The sequence below is a fragment of the Oncorhynchus tshawytscha genome, linkage group LG20, assembly GCF_018296145.1.
Source record: "Oncorhynchus tshawytscha isolate Ot180627B linkage group LG20, Otsh_v2.0, whole genome shotgun sequence".
Classification (NCBI taxonomy): domain Eukaryota; kingdom Metazoa; phylum Chordata; class Actinopteri; order Salmoniformes; family Salmonidae; genus Oncorhynchus; species Oncorhynchus tshawytscha.
In genome coordinates this window covers 4331798-4349527 of record NC_056448.1, presented here as the reverse complement: position 1 = coordinate 4349527, position 17730 = coordinate 4331798, and the positions used below count along the sequence as shown (strand labels likewise).

At 44.0% G+C, this 17730-nt stretch overlaps 1 protein-coding gene across 2 annotated transcripts; it reads right to left on the bottom strand.

The window, feature by feature from the left end:
• Positions 1-1076: 1076 nt before the first annotated feature.
• urm1 (ubiquitin related modifier 1) lies at positions 1077-15103 on the bottom strand. Of its 2 annotated transcripts, none has more exons than XM_024435079.2 (5): positions 15003-15103; positions 10453-10523; positions 3465-3546; positions 2394-2442; positions 1077-1972 (listed from the first exon to the last, which is right to left on the bottom strand). In XM_024435079.2, the coding sequence occupies exons 1-5, from the start codon at positions 15035-15037 to the stop codon at positions 1904-1906; spliced, it is 306 nt and encodes a 101-aa protein (XP_024290847.1). In that variant the 5' UTR covers positions 15038-15103; the 3' UTR covers positions 1077-1903. The 2 variants fall into 2 exon arrangements, with proteins under 2 accessions (XP_024290847.1, XP_024290848.1); XM_024435080.2 differs by lacking the exon at positions 15003-15103 and adding an exon at positions 13100-13370.
• Positions 15104-17730: the final 2627 nt, after the last annotated feature.

Below are 17730 nucleotides of genomic sequence, written 5' to 3'. Positions count from 1 at the left end.
CAAACGTTCACACAGAGTTTGGGAAACGGTGCATAACTGGAAAGGTGTGAAAAGCTCGTTTATGGAGATAAAGCCATTTAAATATAAAAATCACCTCACATATAGACCAGGCTTATGCAAGGAATCCAAAAAAATCCCGTTTCCTCTTACATTTAGAAGAATCCATCCATAAAGGCTTTAACACAAACAACTGATTAAAAAAAAATGGTAATAAGAAATAATTATTTAATTAGAACAACCAATGCAATCGTTGGTTATTGTTGGTTGGTTATTTTATTTAGGGCCCTAGTCTACTTCTCCCACTCGTTCATGGTTCCATAAAATTCCATTAAAAAGTTTGGGATTAAAACTCAATTCAAATGTGCTGCTATTCTACAAATCACTTGGATAAATACACGCAGTAAAACGTCGTGCTAAAACAAGCCGTTTCTTTGGCTTGGCTTTGAGTCTTTGATAATTATCCAGTGTTTTGTGAAGCCCAACCGACTCATGGCCTCTCGACAGGTCACGCCGCGGGGTGCACCGTGTGTTCTTTTCTCAGCCCTTTCTCCGCTTAAAAAAAAAGAAAGGCTTCCACTCGCGCCACACACACGCGCACTCAAATTTGCAGCTCAACCTTCCAAGCACCGACTGACACACACCACATTTCTCCCTCTCGCAAAGCTAATTTGCATTGGCATTATAGCTACTATTATCAGATGGTTTCCCGTTGCAAATCCGAGTCCACAACCGCCGTGGTCTTTCTTTCAGGTTGACCTTATGAATATTCTACGTGAAGGCTCTGAGGAGAAATAGTCCTTTAAATCCCCGCTGTAATCAGCCTATAACTCCAAATCCGATACCCCATTTACATCGATCAGTTTTAAATCACGATATAACACTTTCAAATGCTTATTATAGGCCTATATGGACCGTTATAATAAAACATATGCCATACCATAATAATAACATTGTCAAACAAATCATTCAAATGCGTGTAACTATAGGGGAATAGGTAAGGATAGACAACATAAGCAACGATGTAAACAGGTTGTGTATGCTAAGACATGTAGAGTGAGGCATAGTAAACCGTGACCTTATCATTCAACTTCTTTTATTCTGTACTGCAGCAAACAGAAAGATGTCGTTGAAAGGGAAAGTTAGACTTGATAGGTAATAAATGAGTAAGTATGCAGTCCTTTTATTCATCTGATCTAGTAAGCCAATTAAATATATTTGTTTATGGTTACATTACAGCAAGCCAAATGCACATTTTTATGACAGATTCATTGTCTCAATACCCATTTTGTCTCAAAACATACATTGCAGGATTGAAGCAGCAATTTGTCGGTGAATAAAAAAAAGTTTAAAAGCTGGTAAATTATTATGATTCTTGACCAATCACATGCAGAGTTCAAGGCAAAAAAGTATCAGCTCAAGTCCTACTGTCTCTTCTGAATCTATTTGAATGGAGACAGAACTGTAGCAGAATATTAATGACTGTGGCCCTGAAAAGACTCACGCCATCACCATAGAGTCCCTCTCCGTAGACAAAATCTTCTCCTCACTCCACAACAAACAAAAAAAATCATTCTGGAGGACCAGCACCCATATTTAAAAAACAAAAAAACAAGTCGGAGTGCTGATCTAGGATCAGGCCCACCCTGTCCTTATAATTGTAATAATTATGATCAAAAAAATAAAAAATAAAAATAAAAATGATCCTAGATCAGGAATTAATACAGGCTGAAGTCTTGGGGAAACATATATCATAGCATCCCAGCGTTCTTTCAGTGGTTGGTTGTTGGACCGGAGAGGTCTAAGAGTCCAGCGAGTTTTGTTTTGTGGTGGAACAATAGGAGTAGGAGAAAGTGAGGGGAATTGTGTGTAGAGGCTGCCTGTGGACATCTAGACCCAGTGTTTTCTAACCTCCGTGGAGAGTAGAGATGAATACTACGTTGTCCTTGTCCTGTAGCTCGTACTCCAACTCACCCTTCAGAGAGAGAGATTTCATTAATTGAATTTCTATAAAAGGTGTGTGTGTGTGTGAGACACACATGCATGCTAGGGATATTTAATATATACATATGTTTAAATAAGGAGAGAGAGACACAAACGGTCAGACATTCACACTATGCTAGAACAGGTAAATAGAAAAGACATGGAGGAAATAGACAAAAGGGAGTGTGGATTTGCTCCTGTTAAAAAAACTAAACAGAAATGGTATCAAAAGTGTGCTCATAAATATATAAATATATAATATATATATATATTTTTTTAAATGCATTTAGTCTCAAAAGACCGGTATAGTTTTTAGATGTACGCTGTAGCATATACCGTGCAAATGAACAACGTGCGTGAGCTTTTTGTGTTTAGTCTTTTACACACAATACACACTCTGGTAGAACACCCACCATCAATTCCCAGTCGGCATCATTGATAAGTACCAAGATCCCAGGCCTCCTATTAAAATCAAGGGGAAAAGACATTGCATTGAACACCTCAGAATACCTCAGACACACAAGTAAGGCAATCTAGTCTGAAGATAATTCTACACAAGGAAGAAAAATGATATAAAAATCACATGCATGTGTTTTACACATCACAGGAGGACGCGGATCGGGTGTGTGAGATCATGTGTTGGAGACTGCGGTAGCCCGCTTAAATCTGACTATGCTAGTTGAAGACGTAGCGACATGCGCCACAACTGCAGGTAGTTTATTTTTCCTCTCTTGCTGTACGTATGAAGTTGCATCCATCCCCACCGCGGTCGGGGAGCTCTCGAGTTCACAGAGTCAGAGGGCTACACGCAATGCTCTGATAGGCTGCTTTACCTTCAAAACGCACTTCCCCTTTCCATACTGCATAAAATACATCCCTGACATGGCCAGTACACCTTAAAAACATAGTCCCGTGTGACTCCGTTGGTAGGGTTGTGGGTTCCATTCCCACGGGGGACCAGTATGAAAATCTATGCACTCACTACTGGAAGTCGCTCTGGATAAAAGCATCTGCTAAATCACTAGAATGTTTTTCAAAAATTAAAGCATTAAAACAGACTCCACTAATGTGGTGCAGCTGTTAAAATGTCTGTTTTTCAGGTTAAAAGAAAATAATTCACGTTTGGAATACAATGTGACCTTACAATGATTGAGAGTAGACAGATCTATAGGTAGTAGCACAGATTTCCTCCCTCTCTCACATGTCCTCCCTTCATTAGCTAGTTACCCCTATAAATAGACCCCTATAAAAAAGGAACAATACAAGTCTATAATGGGTGAGGAGGACAGGGCATCCACAAACCACAACTCCTGTCTATTCGGTAGTATCCATCTCCTTTAATGATGGCTGTGCCTTTCTGACACATTTTGGGCAAATATAAACATTTGTCTGCATCGCTCCTTTTGTAACTGTTTCACCCCAAAAAGAATAAACAGTCGATCACTAAAAAAATGTATTGCGGTGTGCGTGTGTATAATACTCACACAGTATCTCCCTGGACAAAGAGCTCTGGCCGTTCCTTCAACATGTTCCCTCTGATCCACACCAGCAGCTGCTTCATGTCCCCTACACACACACACACACACACACACACACACACACACACACACACACACACACACACACACACACACACAGACAGACACACAGACAGACACACAGACAGACAGAAGCAGAGACAGGGGTCAGAGTTCAAGGTGCATGGTCCAGCCCCCAAGTCCCAGCCGGTCGATGTGACGCGACAGAGGGACCAGGGATCACCAGAGATCACGGTGTGTGTGTGTGTGTGATGCTGAGGGGGATGGCAAGGCAGACGTCTCAAAGCCGGCCATTGCCCTCATTCACCTCTGGGACATTAGGTTTTATATTAGGGTCTCTTGGTAAACAAAGAGGTTAAAATATAAAAGGAGCTTTTAAATGGATAACATCCTGACATATCCTCCACTTCCTAAGTGGAGGTGTGCATGGTATGCATGCAGTGCTGTCCTCGTAAACCCGAAAGGTCCGGTTTCCCAGATTCAGATAAAGCCTATTCCTGGATTAATAACAAAATAAATATTTTCTGTTGATTGAAATTGTTTTCTGCCTTTTGAAAAAGAGAGAAATAATAGCTTCATCTCTGTCCAGGAATTGATTGACAGAAAATGCAAAGCCCAAAATAAGGAATTCAAATGATTGTGTCTACATGCATTTGAAAATAAAACACATCTGTGTCTTTTTTTAAGAACTTTCAGTGATATTTAAACATGGTCCATGAGTCTGACCTCTGGAGCAATCGGCTGTTGTTTGGGAAAACGACCTCGCATTAACAATGGCTTGAGCTACTTGAACTGTCAGGCTACAGAGAACAACATATACCGAACCCTCGGGTTACGAGAGCAACACACACACACACACACACACACACACACTACAGGCAATCATAATATCCTCTCGCCGCCATTCGATACGATTCCATATACTGTAACCTAAGCGTTCATTACTGTCCGTCAATGTGCGTGTGAATGCAATGTGTGGTTCCTTATAAGAAAAACGATGTGTTCTTATAAGATCATGGCCGTCTGCAGATGTACAGAAGGACAAGGCCTCGCGATGGCATACGAGAGCAGGACTGGGACTGCAGTTTCCCCATATCACAGAAACACACACACCAGCCTCCCCATCCCTAACACAGCATCATCAGCCTCTCTCACCGGATCCAACCAGTTCGTTCAGTGCTGATATGGATGTGAGAGGGAGGGAGGGAAAGAGAGAAGGGGAGAAAGAAGCGAAAGGATGTATAAAATAGCAAAGTCTACGCTGCGGTCGGAAATAATATCCGAGGGAGGACTTTTGATGAAATGTGACGAGGCTGTGCTCGATGCTCACTAAAGCGTAGAATCATTCCATTATTGCCATCTCCACTGATGTGCTATTTCAGATCCATAACCTCTGAACAGGGCATGTCACAGAAAGGACGTGTAAAAGAAGCATAGGGGCCACAGACAGCCACCCCCTTGCCCCTCAGACAGAGACAGAGCCAGTCCACAGACAGCCACCCCCTTGCCCATCAGACAGAGACAGAGCTCTTCACAGAGCCAGTCCACAGACAGCCAACCCCTTGCCCATCAGACAGAGACAGAGCTCTTCACAGAGCCAGTCCACAGACAGCCAACCCCTTGCCCATCAGACAGAGACAGAGCTCTTCACAGAGCCAGTCCACAGACAGCCAACCCCTTGCCCCTCAGACAGAGAGAAAGCTCTTCACAGAGCCAGTCCACAGACAGCCAACCCCTTGCACATCAGACAGAGACAGAGACAGAGCTCTTCACAGAGCTAACACCCCTCTTACTCTACACCAGTGACTCTGCGGACATCGATAAAGCGTAAACCATGCATGGGAGTCGTGGAACCCAGTCCGTCTAAGACATCGAGGCTCTCTGCTCGTTACAAAACAGTCCTAGTACCTGGGGGTACTGTAGGGTTTTGGAGAAGTGTTTGGTGGGGCTTTATATGGCACCTCTGAGGCGTGGGGGGGCAGTACCAGGTTAATTGGATGGCTGTCAGACCTCTTCACAAGTGTAATGATTGGCCTACCTTCCTTCCTCCCCCTGCCTAGAACCCCCGCTCTCCCTCCCCTTCCCCCGCTTCCCTCTCACCAGCACCTATAAAGAAGAGTGATGCAGAGCAAAGGCAATGAATATTGACTTGTACCTCAGCACAGTTCTAAAAAAAGAAGCCAATCACTCCACTCTCATAATTTCGCCTTTGTGGGAGCAAGATACTCTCTACTCTCTCGCAAAAAAACGCTGAAGTCTATCGCAATCCCCCCCTCCCCCCTCCCGCCCTGACTCTCGATTTTCCTTCAGAGAGACAGAGGTCAGGGTGGCTGAGGGGGCAGAGATGAAGGTTCTCCTGGACTCTGGTCTGCTTTCGTTGTCCTGGGTAGTACTCATTAGGATATGCAACAGAAAACAAGAGTTTCTTATTGGACGAGTTCAGGGAGTCCCTCCCCGATTCAGCCAGTTTTCTGTCGTTTGGTGCCTAGTGAATACGACCCTGTTTGTGTTTCAGCCCACCCATAGGCTGTAGGGGTAGGAGAGCGCAGGTGGGGCGGGCCGAGGATGATGGAGGACAACAATGGAGAGGAGGAGGAAAATGCGGAATGTGCGTCACAGGCTCCATGCAGGTGCATTATGGGATAGCGCTGTCTGGGTCGGAGGGAGAGGGCGTCTGAACGGCAGGCTCAAAGCATTCCCTCTCTTTTTCTTTCCTCTTAATTCCCCTCGTTCTCTCCGTGCGTTGCACTACTATTGATATGGGGGTTATCTGTGGGTGGGAGGATCATCCATCTTGCTGGAGATGTGTGATGGGACATTTTCTGGGATGTGTGTAGATAGAGGGGGGTCTTAGGCAGGGGGAATCATCAATCACTCACAGGGGTTAAAGAGAAATATTGAGGATTCAGAAAGGGATTATCTCTCTCTCACACACACACACACAGAGGTCCAGCGGACAGCAGATCAACAAGGTCATCCTAGGCTCGCATTCTCTGCTCTGGCCAACTTTTGTGTTAAGGTTGTCCTGGAAACTACACTGCCACGGAGACCAAATCTTTGTTTGTAGGAGGTCAGAACAACCCAAACGACTCCTATCAATCCCTCACAGTTCTACTATGGGGTCTAGCAGGGGACATTCACACACTTCAACATGGTCACTCACAGTCATTGACAGACACACATATCGACAAACAAACCAACAATACGTTCTGACGCACACCACACACTACCGCTCAAAAGTTTGGGGTCACTTAGAAATGTCCTTGTTCTCCATTAAAACATACATGAAATGAGTTGCAAAATGAATAGGAAATACAGTCAAGAAGTTGACAAGGTTATAAATAATGATTTTTAATTTAAATAATAATTGTGTCCTTCAAACTTTGCTTTTGTCAAAGAATCCTCCATTTGCAACAATTACAGCCTTGCAGACCTTTAGCATTCTAGTTGTCAATTTGTTGAGGTAATCAGAAGATATTTCACCCCATGCTTCCTGAAGCACCTCCCACAAGTTGGATTGGCTTGATGGGCACTTCTTACATACCATACGGTCAAGATGCTCCAACAACAGCTCAATAGGGTTGAGATCCGGTGACTGTGCTGGCACTCCATTATAGACAGAATACCAGCTGACTGCTTCTTCCCTAAATAGCTATGGCATAGTTTGGAGCTGTGCTTGGGTCATTGTCCTGTTGTAGGAGGAAATTGGCTCCAATTAAGCGCCGTCCACAGGGTATGGCATTGCAAAATGAAGTGATAGCCTTCCTTCTTCAAGATCCTTTTTACCCTGTACAAATCTCCCACTTTACCACCACCAAAGCACCCCCAGACCATCACGTTAACTCCACTATGCTTGACAGATGGCGTCAAGCACTCCTCCCATCATCTTTTCTGCGTCTCACAAATGTTCTTCATGATCCGAACACCTCAAACTTAGATTTGTCTGTCCATAACACTTTTTTCCAATCTTCCTCTGTCCTGTGTCTGTGTTATTTTGCCCATCTTAATCTTTTCTTTTTATTGGCCAGTCTGAGATATGGCTTTTTCTTTGCAACTCTGCCTAGAAGGCCAGCGTCCCGGAGTCGCCTCTTCACTGTTGACGTTGACTGGTGTTTTGCGGGTACTATTTAATGAAGCTCAGTTGAGGGCTTGTGAGGCGGCTGTTTCTCAAACTAGACACTAATGTACTGTCCTCTTGCTCAGTTGTGCACCGGGGCCTCCCACTCCTCTTTCCTTTCTATTCTGGTTAGAGCCAGTTTGCGCTGTTCTGTGAAGGGAGTAGTACACAGCGTTGTACGAGATCATCAGTTTCTTGCCAATTTCTCACATGGAATAGCCTTCATTTCTCAAAACAAGAATAGGCTGACCAGTTTCACAAGAAAGTCTTTGTTTCTGGCCATTTTGAGCCTGTAATCGAATCCAAATATGCTGATGCTCCAGATATTCAACTAGTCTAAAGAAGGCCAGTTTTATTGCTTCTTTAATCAGCAAAACAGTTTTCAGCTGTGCTAACATAACTGCAAAAGGGTTTTCTAATGATCAATTAGCCTTTTAAAATGATCAACTTGGATTAGCTAACATAACGTGCCATTGGAACACAGGAGTGATGGTGGCTGATAATGGGCCTCTGTACGCCTATGTAGATATTCCATTAAAAAATCAGCTGTTTCCAGCTTCAATAGTCATTTACAACATTAACAATGTCTACACTGTATATTTGATCAATTTGATGTTATTTTAAATGGACAAAACAATTGCTTTTCTTTCAAAAACAAGGACATTTCTAAGTGACCACAAACGTTTGAACGGTAGTGTGCTAAAAAGGATATGACAAAACAGGACACAAAAAAGATGTGCCTTTGGCCTCCACTATAAAAACATTTTCCACCGTCCCTCCTCCTACTTTGGTTCTGTTTACGAATAGAATGATTTCAATGTCACTGATTTATCTAGATCTAGACCCGAGATGGCTCTGAGGTGCTGTATTATGAATGAAAGGAGTAAATCACAGAAGATGGCTCTGAGGAGTAAATCACAGGAGATGACTGAGGTGCTGTACTATGAATGAAAGGAGTAAAATCACAGGAGATGACTGAGGTGCTGTACTATGAATGAAAGGAGTAAATCACAGGGGATGACTGAGGTGCTGTACTATGAATGAAAGGAGTAAATTACAGGGGATGACTGAGGTGCTGTACTATGAATGAAAGGAGTAAATCACAGGAGATGACTGAGGTGCTGTACTATGAATGAAAGGAGTAAAATCACAGGAGATGACTGAGGTGCTGTATTATGAATGAAAGGAGTAAATCACAGGAGATGGCTGAGGTGCTGTATTATGAATGAAAGGAGTAAATTACAGGAGATGACTGAGGTGCTGTACTATGAATGAAAGGAGTAAAATCACAGGAGATGACTGAGGTGCTGTACTATGAATGAAAGGAGTAAAATCACAGGAGATGACTGAGGTGCTGTACTATGAATGAAAGGAGTAAATTACAGGGGATGACTGAGGTGCTGTACTATGAATGAAAGGAGTAAATCACAGGGGATGGCTCTGAGGTGCTGTACTATGAAAGAAAGGAGTAAATTACAGGGGATGGCTCTGAGGTGCTGTACTATGAATGAAAGGAGTAAAAGCACAGGAGATGACTGAGGTGCTGTACTATGAATGAAAGGAGTAAAACCAGTTGAGTGTGTTGAGCTCCTCCTCTGGGGATGAGCTCGGCAGTTTTAGGAGACCTTTTCCTCCATTCTACCTACTTTCACTTCCCTATTTCCACCAGGAGAGCACAGGAACAGGTGGATAGAGAGAGGAAACAGGGCCACTCGTCCATCCCGCCAACCCCCCAAAATGATTTTACACAAAAAGAACTTGGAGGCTTTGTCACAATTGTCCCCAAATACCCAAACACCCCTTCCTGGGCCCCCTTCCTTCTTCTTCTTCTCCTCCACAGCCACCGCTAACTCTCCTTTCCTCCCTGACTCTGCGTTGTGGATGGAAGACCCATCAACAGTATCACTGGCTGCATTTACAAGTGAATGAGGCCTAATAATGGAACAGTTAGGAGAAGAATGGGTCGAGGCCCAGGGTGGCTCACAGATGTTGGTGGTGCTGGAGAGGGAAGGAAGGAGGGGGCTCCAACACCATGGTTACTGAGGAAAGACTGGAATGAGAGAGGGGAGATGAGGGGGGTGAGTGGACTGTTTTATACCCGATTTTCAATGGAGAAGGGGGGTTGGCCAAACTGAGGGGCCAAGGCAACCAGACAGGCAGGCAGGCCACTGGCTAGCATGGCCAGCTCAACAGCTGTCCAGGCACCATGTGAACAAGGGCTGAGAGAGGTCAGAGAGAGAGTGATGGAGGGAGGGGGAGAGAAGGGAGAGGGCAGACGCAAGGACAACAGTGGTGGGAGAGAGAGATGGATGCAGGAGAAAGAGAGAGAGCAGAAAGATAGAGCAGCATGATTTAGTAGGATTTGTACTGGGGTTTTGTGTCTGCATATTAGCTCCCGCTGAGTAGGGGCCATAAGAGTGGCTAACGCACAACCCCCTCCTCCCTTTTAGCCGGCGTTAGAGGAGAAAGGGAGGAGGTATATTGAACTAATGAAGTCATCTATGCACGTGACAGTTGAGTTTTGTTTAGTCACATGGAAGAGAAAGGCTATTTTCTCAGGATCAATTAAGAGGGGGAGGGGAGGCAATCAGAGGAGGCAGAAATACCACACCTCCATCATCCTTCTGTCACTGAATTTAAACTGAATTCAGTTAGTGGTCTGTTTTAAAACAGAACTGTGCAGAATCAGTCTGTACTGCATAATCAGGGCCTATCCTTGGCTTCAAGTAATGTCTCTTTAAAAAATATATAGTAAATGAAAGTAAATATTCATTGACAATTGATCAACAAAAATGTTGCTAAACAATTTGTACTCACAGGGTTCTGATTGGTTGGGCAGGGTCACATGATGCTCCTTCACGCTGCCAAACAGTAGCTCCGCCCCTCCCCTAGGAAGTAAAGGGCATTTAATGACATATCTGTTCCATAGTTATCACATAGGTTGGTAGAGTAACTTTGCAGTGTCATATTGAATTGGTCAAATAAAAAGTGCAGCCAGGGTGGTATTAGATTGACATCATCTGGAATTAGAGGGCATGGTGGCGAGTTAATCCCCGAGGAAAGGAGAACAGGCTGTGGAGACTAGACACACTGAAGAATAGGGAGATGGGGCTCCCCTGCAGTGAACGAGTGTGTGGCATCGGACACCAGCAGAGATAATTCAATAAAGCACGAGTGGACGCTTATCATATCACAGCTGTGAGCCTCCCCTTCAGACCGTTACGACAGGTCCCACTGGCCTCCCTCCACAAGGACAGAGACAGACATCCGAGAGGCGACTGAAAGCCACCACCCAAGTATAGGGACAATAAGGAGACCATCTATTTGAGAGGGACTAGGCTATAAACAGTGCATTCGGGAAGTATTCAGATCCCTTGACTTTTCCCACATTTTGTTACGTTACAGCCTTATTTAAAAAAGAATAATAATAATCCTCAATCTACACACAATACCCCATAATGACAAAGCAAAAACAGTTGTAACATTTTTTGCTAATAAAAAATAAAAATGAACTATCACATTTACTTAAGTATTCAGACCCTTTACTCAGTACTTTGTTGAAGCACCTTTGGCAGCGATTACAACCGTCAGTCTTCTTGGGTATGTCACTATAAGCTTGGCACACCAGTATTTGGGGAGTTTGGATGGTTGGATGGAGAGCATCACTGCACAGCTATTTTCAGGTCTCTCCAGAGATGTTTGATCGGGTTCAAGCCTGGGCTCTGGCTGGGCCACTCAAGGACATTCAGAGACTTGTCCCGAAGCGTTGTCTTGGCTTTGTGCTTAGGGTCGTTGTCCTGTTGGAACGTGAACCTTCACCCCTGTCTGAGGTCCTGAGTGCTCTGGAGCTGGGTTTCACAAGGATTTCCTGACTAGTCTCCCAGTCCTTATAGCTGAAAAACATCCCCCCAGCATGATGCTGCCAACACCATGCTTCACCGTAAGGATGGTGCCAGGTTTCCCCCAGACGAGACGTTTGGCATTCAAGCCAAATAATTCAATATTGGTTTCATCAGACCAGAGAATCTTGTTTCTCATGGTCTGTCTTTTAGGTGCCTTTTGGCAAACTCCAAGCGGGCTGTCATGTGCTTTTTATTGAGGAGTGGCTTCATTCTGGCCACTCTACCATAAAGGCCTAATTGGTGGAGTGCTGCAGAGATGGTTGTCCTTCTGAAAGGTTCTTCCATCTCCACAGAGGAACTATGAAGCTCTGTCAGAGTGACCATCGGGTTCTTGGTAACCTCCCCTCATATCTCGATTTAAAAAAAACTTATTCACAACATACACTATATGACCAAAGGTATGTGGACACCTGCTCGTCGAACATCTCATTCCAAAATCATGGGCATTAATATGCAGTTGTTCCTCCCTTTGGTGCAATAACAGCCTCCACTCTTCTGGGAAAGCTTTCCACTAGATGTGGAACATTGATACGGGGACTTGCTTCCATTCAGCCACAAGAGCATTAGGGAGGTCAGGCACTGATGTTGGGAGATTAGACCTGGCCCGAAGTCTGCATTCTAATTAACCTGAAAGGTGTTAGATGGAGTTGAGGTCAGGGCTCTGTGCAGGCCAGTCAAGTTCTTACACACCGATCTCAACAAACCATTTCTGTACGGACCTAGCTTTGTGCACGGGAGCATTGTCATGCTGAAACAGGAAAGGGCTTTGTTGCCATAAAGTTGGCAGCACATAACTGTCTAGAATATCATTGTATGCTGTAGCATTAAGATTTCCCTTCACTGGAACTAAGGGGTGTAGCCCGAACCATGAAAAACAGCCCCAGACCATTATTCCTCCTCCACCAAATTTTACAGTTGATACTATGCATTCGAGCAGGTAGCGTGAGATGGTGAAGCATCACTACAGAGAACACGTTTCCACTGCTCCAGAGTCCAATGGCGGCGAGCTTGACACCACTCCAGCCAACCCTTGGCATTTCGCATGGTGATCTTAGGGTTGTGTGTGGCTGCTTGGCCATGGAAACCCATTTCATGAAGCTCCCGACGAACAGTTATTGTGCTGTCGTTGATTCCACAGGCAGTTTGGAACTCGGTAGTGAGTGTTGCAACCGAGGACAGAAGATGTTTACACGCTACGCGCTTCAGAACTCGGTGGTCCTGTTCTGTGAGCTTGTTTGGCCTACCACTTCGCAGCTGAGCAGTTGTTGCTCCTAAACGTTTCCACTTCACAATAACAGCACTTACAGTTGACCGGGGCAGCTCTAGCAGGGCAGAAAAAATGCTTTTTGTTACAAATGTATCCAGAACCATGCAGATCGCCACCAATAATGACCTACTTCTTTTAGTGGGCATTATAGAAAATTAACACAGGTCTCATAAACAATATCTCAAGAACAAGCCCACGTGCTAGTGCATAGCCATTTAGATTTCAAGTTTAGCCAACTTTGATCTATTTCATAGCTGACAAGGGATAGCAGTTGATCTGCTATGAACACACCCACCTGTCCGTCTCCAACTGTTTGAGCAGCATGCTAGCCTGTCCACTTTGTTTCGACGTTGAAATCAAGTGGAGAACGAGTTGCTAATTCCTTAGGTGCATGCGTGTGTCTATGTTCATTGCACATTGATAAAACACAGACTAGATAGCGAACACATAACAGTCAGTGGCTAAAATGCTGACAATGGTACATGGTGCCACATTGCCTTGCGACAGAAACAACGTTTATTTGATATATCGCCCAGCTCTACCGTCAACCCACGTAGTAAGCAGATAGTGAACACATCCTAGTAACAAGCAGATAGTGAACACATCCTAGTAAACAGACCAGCAGTGACTAGCCTGCCAGCACGAGACAAACATTAGTCGCCTCTCTCCCTGCATGAAAGAGAGAGGAGCGTTAATCTTTTGGAACTTTTGTGTGTGTTTAATGTTAACGGCTAATATGCAAAAGAGCAAGTGAAATAAACAACGTAAACATATGAGCGCGCAAGAGATAGAAAGAGAGCAAGTCAAGTGCAAAGATAGGGTGAGCACAAGAGATAGAAAGGGCACCGATCAGAGAGCGACAGAAGCAAAGATAGACTGTGTGTGTGTTTGGCTGCTGCAGGTGCAGGCCGGGCCATTATAAAGAGAGCTCACATCGCCTGGAGAATGCAGAGTTGTCATTCAGATGCTCTGGTGCGGAGCTGGCCTAGAGCCCAGTATATCTATGCAAAGGGAGATCGAGCGAGAGAAGCACGCCTAGTAATGAATCACTCACTCTCTGGCGTCAACGAGTTTCAAGCAAACACTGTGTTTGCTCATCTACTAAAACATTTTAAAGCATTCATCCCAATCCTATATAGTCTATGACAGAGAACTGCATTTATCCTATATACGATTGAGCAAAGTTCCTGTATGCCTACTGGAACACTCACTCACTGGGGTCAACCAGTTCTCTCAGTCTCAAACACTACTTCTCTCATCTCCTACAACAGCTTAAAGCATTCATTCCTCTCCCTATATGACAAGACAAATGCTGTCATCTCATGGCAGCCCAGTCAGGACAGAATAAATGCTTTTAGGCTACAATCACAGACGTCCTGTATGCCTTTTCTTAGTGCAGTGTTTCACACACTGTGAAGCAGTATTCTTTTACAGAATGCAACACTGTAATTAGATGTGACAATTGCTGCTGCATAACAGAGTCAGAGAAGTGTTGCCCTCAGTTGAGTCGTGCACTAGCTTGTGACAGCAACCTTGAGGTACCTGTCCAGAAATGCTTCTTTCATTTTCCTTCGTATTACTGCACAGTTGCTAGAGTGTTCGATAACTTGTTTGTCTGCTCAGGGTGTAATTTCTCAAAAATACGAAATGATCGATTTTTGAGACCTTTAGTCACGGACAGACTAGCTCTGGTCCACGCGCTTGCGGCAGTATGTGAGTACCGGAGCTAATCTCTTGACATACACCCTACACTATTTAAAAAATATGTAAAAAAATATTTACACCCTGCACTCTAGCAACATCTTTACTTGGTGAGTTGTGAAAGTACATTAATTGTACATTTAAAAAAAAAAAAGCAGAGGCAACTATTTGTCGTCGCGAGATGAACCAGAACAAAGCTAGTAATTCGCGACCATCTATTCCTAAACGCAGCAACCTAGCTAGCTAGATAACTAGCATTAGTTTGTTAAACTATAGTCATGCATTGGTTTAGCTTTAACGTTAGTTTGCGACTGCACGAGTCATTCTCTCATGCACTGTAGCGCTAGCGACACATTTGCGATAGTTAAAAGCAACAATGTATGTCCTGCCTTTTGAAAGTAATACGACGACTGGGAACAGACGACGTCTTGTTAAATGTGTTTGAAAATGTTCAAAGGTTGCGTCAAACTAACAAAAAAAACGTATTTTATACCAACCCAAACTCCAGGTGTATCGCTATGGGCGCCGCCATATTGTTGTCGTCGGGAAGCAGGAAGTTTACACACCAGCGCTGGAAGTGACGCTGTCCAATGATTTTCTCCTCTTTGAAAAAATACTTTCAATCCCAAATCCTACACTTCTAGTGTTACATTTATTGTTGCCTATCCCAGCATTGTCTGTTGAAAATGAAGATGTAAGTCTGAAATAAGCTTTTTTTTTCTTTGCCTATTTGTTTAGGGATATTTCTAATAACCTATTAGTTGAATGGAGGTAACAATATCTGACTAACTGTCTCATAATTACACCACGTGCAACAAAATGAGAAAATTCATATGTTATGTTTTGAGAAATATGGGTGGTTGAAGTAGTAGTAGGTGTGTGTGTGTGTGTGTGTGTGTGTGTGTGTGTGCGTACCATGTCAAAGGCGCAACCCCCCTCCCCTGTCCTCTCTGTCATTGGTGACAGCCCTGTCCCGATATGGGTGGGGGAGATTGAATTGCAAATCTCCTGCCTTCTGTTAGCGTCCAAGGCTGCGGTGGCCCTTTCCAGTCGCCATTCATGTGGTAATGAGAAAATCCAGGAGTAGAGGCTGGGTGGATGAGTGAGGATGCTGGGGGGGGGGTTCAGAAAATGGGGGAAACGTAGACTGCAGACTGACTGATGTCCAGGGAAAAGGAGATCACAGACTGACTGATGTCCAGGGGAGTGAACAAGACATCTTCTAGGGCTAAACAAGCACAATCCTTTTAGGGACCTATAATTATATACAGGCAAGATTTAAATAGGGTTTTTGTAGCCGGTGGAACTGTCCCGGCTCTCCTCACAACTCAATGCTTCCAATCCGAAAATTGTGAACACCTCATGTAACACTTGGCTTACAGGGCCAGACCAAACTAATTACATATTTGCAGACTAGTTTTAACAATATTATAGAGTGACACAGTCCTTTTCTACTGGAGAGCATTGGTTCAGGCCATGTGGCGTGCCTGTGACAGGAGGGGCGGCTACAAGGAGTCCCCATAGATTTAGATAGCTAAGTATTACCATATTAGTATTAACCCATCAGTGTGATGTCACTTCACATTTGCTAGGCTTGCTTGAGTTCTTCCTCAGCTGTTACCACCATCCCGTCATAACACACTGGCACTGATCCCAGACCAGAACATAACCTAGGCCCGTATTCATAAAGCTAATCTAGGATCAGTTTGGCCTTTTAGATTACAATGAATAAGATTACATGGATGTTGTAACCTGATCCAAGATCAGCTCTCCTCCTCTGATACACTTTATGAATATGGTTCCTGGTTTACCATAACATTGCAAACATGCGCTCACGTATCTCAAGCCAACTTCACGTATCTCAAGCCAACTTCACGTATCTCAAGCCAACTACACGTATCTCAAGCCAACTTCACGTATCTCAAGCCAACTACACGTATCTCAAGCCAACTACACGTATCTTAAGCCAACTACAGGTATCTCAAGCCAACTTCACGTATCTTAAGCCAACTACACGTATCTCAAGCCAACTACACGTATCTCAAGCCAACTACACGTATCTTAAGCCAACTACACGTATCTCAAGCCAACTACACGTATCTCAAGCCAACTACACGTATCTCAAGCCAACTTCAACTTCACGTATCTCAAGCCAACTACACGTATCTCAAGCCAACTTCACGTATCTCAAGCCAACTTCACGTATCTCAAGCCAACTTCACGTATCTTAAGCCAACTACACGTATCTTAAGCCAACTACACATATCTCAAGCCAACTACACGTATCTTAAGCCAACTACACGTATCTCAAGCCAACTACACGTATCTCAAGCCAACTACACGTATCTCAAGCCAACTACACGTATCTCAAGCCAACTACACGTATCTTAAGCCAACTTCACGTATCTTAAGCCAACTACACGTATCTCAAGCCAACTACACGTATCTCAAGCCAACTACACGTATCTTAAGCCAACTACACGTATCTCAAGCCAACTACACGTATCTCAAGCCAACTACACGTATCTCAAGCCAACTACACGTATCTCATCAACTACACGTATCTCATCAACTACACGTATCTCAAGCCAACTACACGTATCTTAAGCCAACTACACGTATCTCAAGCCAACTACACGTATCTCAAGCCAACTACACGTATCTCAAGCCAACTACACGTATCTTAAGCCAACTTCACGTATCTTAAGCCAACTTCACGTATCTCAAGCCAACTACACGTATCTCAAGCCAACTACACGTATCTCAAGCCAACTACACGTATCTCAAGCCAACTACACGTATCTTAAGCCAACTTCACGTATCTCAAGCCAACTACACGTATCTCAAGCCAACTACACATATCTCAAGCCAACTACACGTATCTCAAGCCAACTACACGTATCTTAAGCCAACTACACGTATCTCAAGCCAACTACACGTATCTTAAGCCAACTACACGTATCTTAAGCCAACTACACGTATCTCAAGCCAACTACACGTATCTTAAGCCAACTACACGTATCTCATCAACACATTTGATCAGATGCGTTTGATGGTGGCGCATTGAACCCGCATAGACACAACCCAATTGATGCTGCTATGTGATAAATCAGTTTTGATACATTTTGTGATATACTCCCATGGACGTGCAGCTATGCCACACATGGATAGCTGACAATGGGGAACACAATGGATTTGCAGTGAAAAGAGGCAGAGAGGATTAGA

What these genes read in the sequence shown, in the direction of transcription:
- urm1 (XM_024435079.2), bottom strand. Translation starts at nt 15,037, where the DNA reads ATGGCGGCGCCCATAGCGATACACCTGGAGTTTGG. An exon ending in TTTGTCCAGGGAGATACTGT is followed by an intron (nt 2,443 to 3,464) that starts GTGAGTATTATA and finishes TGATTTTAATAG; the next exon opens with GAGGCCTGGGATCTTGGTAC. An exon ending in ATGCCGACTGGGAATTGATG is followed by an intron (nt 1,973 to 2,393) that starts GTGGGTGTTCTA and finishes CTCTCTCTGAAG; the next exon opens with GGTGAGTTGGAGTACGAGCT.